At 58.7% G+C, this 2,554-nt stretch overlaps 1 protein-coding gene across 1 annotated transcript; it reads right to left on the bottom strand.

The window, feature by feature from the left end:
* Nucleotides 1–33: 33 nt before the first annotated feature.
* On the bottom strand, nucleotides 34–2,548 carry LOC103759738 (keratin, type II cytoskeletal 6A-like; the record flags this gene model as incomplete). The annotated part of the gene is made up of 7 exons (XM_029958533.1): nucleotides 34–145; nucleotides 584–709; nucleotides 821–985; nucleotides 1,140–1,235; nucleotides 1,392–1,452; nucleotides 1,567–1,781; nucleotides 2,534–2,548. Coding segments are annotated over 7 exons (790 nt in total), but the record flags the coding sequence as incomplete, so codon positions are not given.
* Between the last annotated feature and the right edge of the window lie 6 nt (nucleotides 2,549–2,554).

The raw sequence follows: 2,554 nt of genomic DNA, 5'->3' as shown, positions 1-2,554 counted from the left end.
GAGGTCTGTTCTGAGCAGCCTCAGGGCACGAACCCGAGGGCAAACAGGCAGGATCCATCCATCTCCATCCATCTCCATCCATCTGCAACTCATCTCCATCCATCTCCATCCATCTCCTCCGGAGCACCTGAATTTCCAAAACCGCCTTTCCCCCACCCCGCCCAGCTCAGTGCTGACCCAGCACAGGGCCATCACTGGGGAGCTGCTGAGGGTCCTGTACCTGCTCCTGCCCTTCTCAGTCTCATCCCTGAGACACCAACCAACCTCTTACCTGCTCCTGCCCTTCTCAGTCTCATCCTCAAGGCACCAACCAACCTCTTACCTGCTCCTCCCTTTCTCAGTCTCATCCCTGAGGCACCAACCAACCCTGGGAGCTGCTGAAGGTCCTGTACCTGCTCCTCACCTTCTCAGCCTCATCCCTGAGACACCAACCAACCTCTTACCTGCTCCTGCCCTTCTCAATCTCATCCCTGAGACACCAACCAACCCTGGGAGCTGCTGAGGGTCCTTTACCTGCTCCTCACCTTCTCAGTCTCATCCCTGAGACACCAACCAACCCTGGGAGCTGCTGAGGACCCTTTACCTGCTTCTTCACGTTCTCGAGCTCCGCCCGCAGCCTCTGGATGTTCCTGGTCAGCTCCTGGATCTCGATCTTGGTGTTCCGCAGGTTGTCCCCGTGTTTCCCGGCGGTGTTCTGGAGCTCCTCGTACTGGTGGCACGGGGACAAAAGGACCCATCAGGGACCAAACCGACCCAGGGCTCAGGTGGTTGGGACAGCAGGGACTGTCCCAGGGGCCCCGACTCCCTGCCAGGAGCTCACCCTGCTCTGGTACCAGGCCTCGGCCTCGGCGCGGCTGCTCTGGGCGATCTGCTCGTACTGGCGCCGCACCTCCTCGATGATGCTGTCCAGGTCCAGGTGCCGGTTGTTGTCCATGGACACCACCACGGACAGGTCCCGGCTGATGGTCTGCATCTGGGCCAGCTCCTGTGACCAAGACAGGCAGCACAGCTCAGCCTCGAGCCTAAATCCACCCGGACACCCAGCCCGGCCTCGGGGTCCTCGGCCACCACACCCTCATTAAAGCTTCGCCCAGGGGAAGGGAGAGCTCCTAGAGAGAGCTCCTAGAGAGAGCTCCTACCTCCTCGTAGATGCACCTCAGGAAGTTGATCTCGTCCGTCAGAGCTCCCACCTTGGCCTCCAGCTCCACCTTGGTCATGTAGGCACAGTCCACGTCCTACAGGAGAGATCCCACCAATGACCAACCCCTTGCTCCCATCCTGGGAAGCTGCTGGCACCCCAGGGAGCTGGTGGTACCCCAGGGAGCTGGTGGCACCTCAGGAAGCTGGTGGCACCTGACACCTCCCATCCCTCCCGGTGCCTCTGCACTCACCTTCTTCAGCACCACGAACTCGTTCTCGGCCGCCGTGCGCCGGTTGATCTCCTCCTCGTACCTGGGGGGGCACAGGGCAGGGTGGCACCTCGGGCCCCTCGTCCCTGACCCCGGGGGGGTCTCTGGGCTGTCCCAGCTCCCCTGGTGGTCCCTCCCCGTCCCCCCGAGCACTCACTTGCTCTTGTACTCCTCCACGTACTGCCGCATGCTCTGCAGCTCCGACTCCAGCTGCCCCCGCTGCCCCAGCAGGTTCTCCAGCCGCCTCCTCAGGTTCTGGATGTAGTTCTCAAAGATCGCATCCAGGTTCTTCCTCGGCCCCACCGGCCCCTGCTGCTGCAGCAGCTCCCACTTGGTGGAGAGGACCTTGTTCTGCTGCTCCAGGAACCGGACCTGAACCCAACAGGGGTGTGTGAGACATTCCCGAGGGAACATCCCGCTGCTGGGCGCTTTGGGAGCCCGAGGGGGTCATTCCCCGAACCCCCAGCTGTGGCTCAGTCAGGCATCCGAGCTCCTCAAGTGCATGAGGAGCGTTATTAAATTTATTAGTCATTAAATAATTAAATTTTGAGTCATTCTGAACTTCTCCCTTTGGGACACAGAGATGTTGGCAGAGGAAACATCATCCCGGTTTTCCAGCAGGGTCGGGCTTTGCCGTCAACTTTCCAGTAGTGAGGCCAAGAGGTTTTTTTATTCCCTAACTGCCCACAAATTCTCTCAGGAGGGATTTGCTATTCCTTCGGTTTCTATTTGAGATGGAAACGATCTCAGAGTGTCCCAGAGGTGTTTAATGCCCTGAAGTCCCCGGAATCAGGTTTTGAGGAGAAAGTCTCGCTCAAAGCAAAGCCCAGCAAGGAGAACTCTCAGGACAATTCAATTTACAGCGATGACTTTGCCCTGAATCACCCAAAACGAGGCGGTGGAGCTGAGCTGGCACGAGGAGCCCCAGGAGGTCCTGCAGATGTTCTCTTTAATCTTCCATTAGCACAAAACCTCGTCTATTGTTCGGTGCTGCTCATTAAAACCCGGGTAATTACACCTTGCTGCCGAGGCGCCGCTCTGAGAACTCCAGTGCCCCGTTCCACACCCCGGGGAAGCTGCTCGAGATGCCTCCTCCAAAAAAAAACCCTACTCTAAGGTCTCACCTTGTCGATGAAGGAGGCGAA

The sequence above is a fragment of the Manacus vitellinus genome, unplaced genomic scaffold (assembly GCF_001715985.3).
Source record: "Manacus vitellinus isolate BGI_N305 unplaced genomic scaffold, ASM171598v3 ctg7180002433749_pilon, whole genome shotgun sequence".
NCBI lineage: Eukaryota > Metazoa > Chordata > Aves > Passeriformes > Pipridae > Manacus > Manacus vitellinus.
This window is presented reverse-complemented; position numbering and strand designations above follow the sequence as displayed.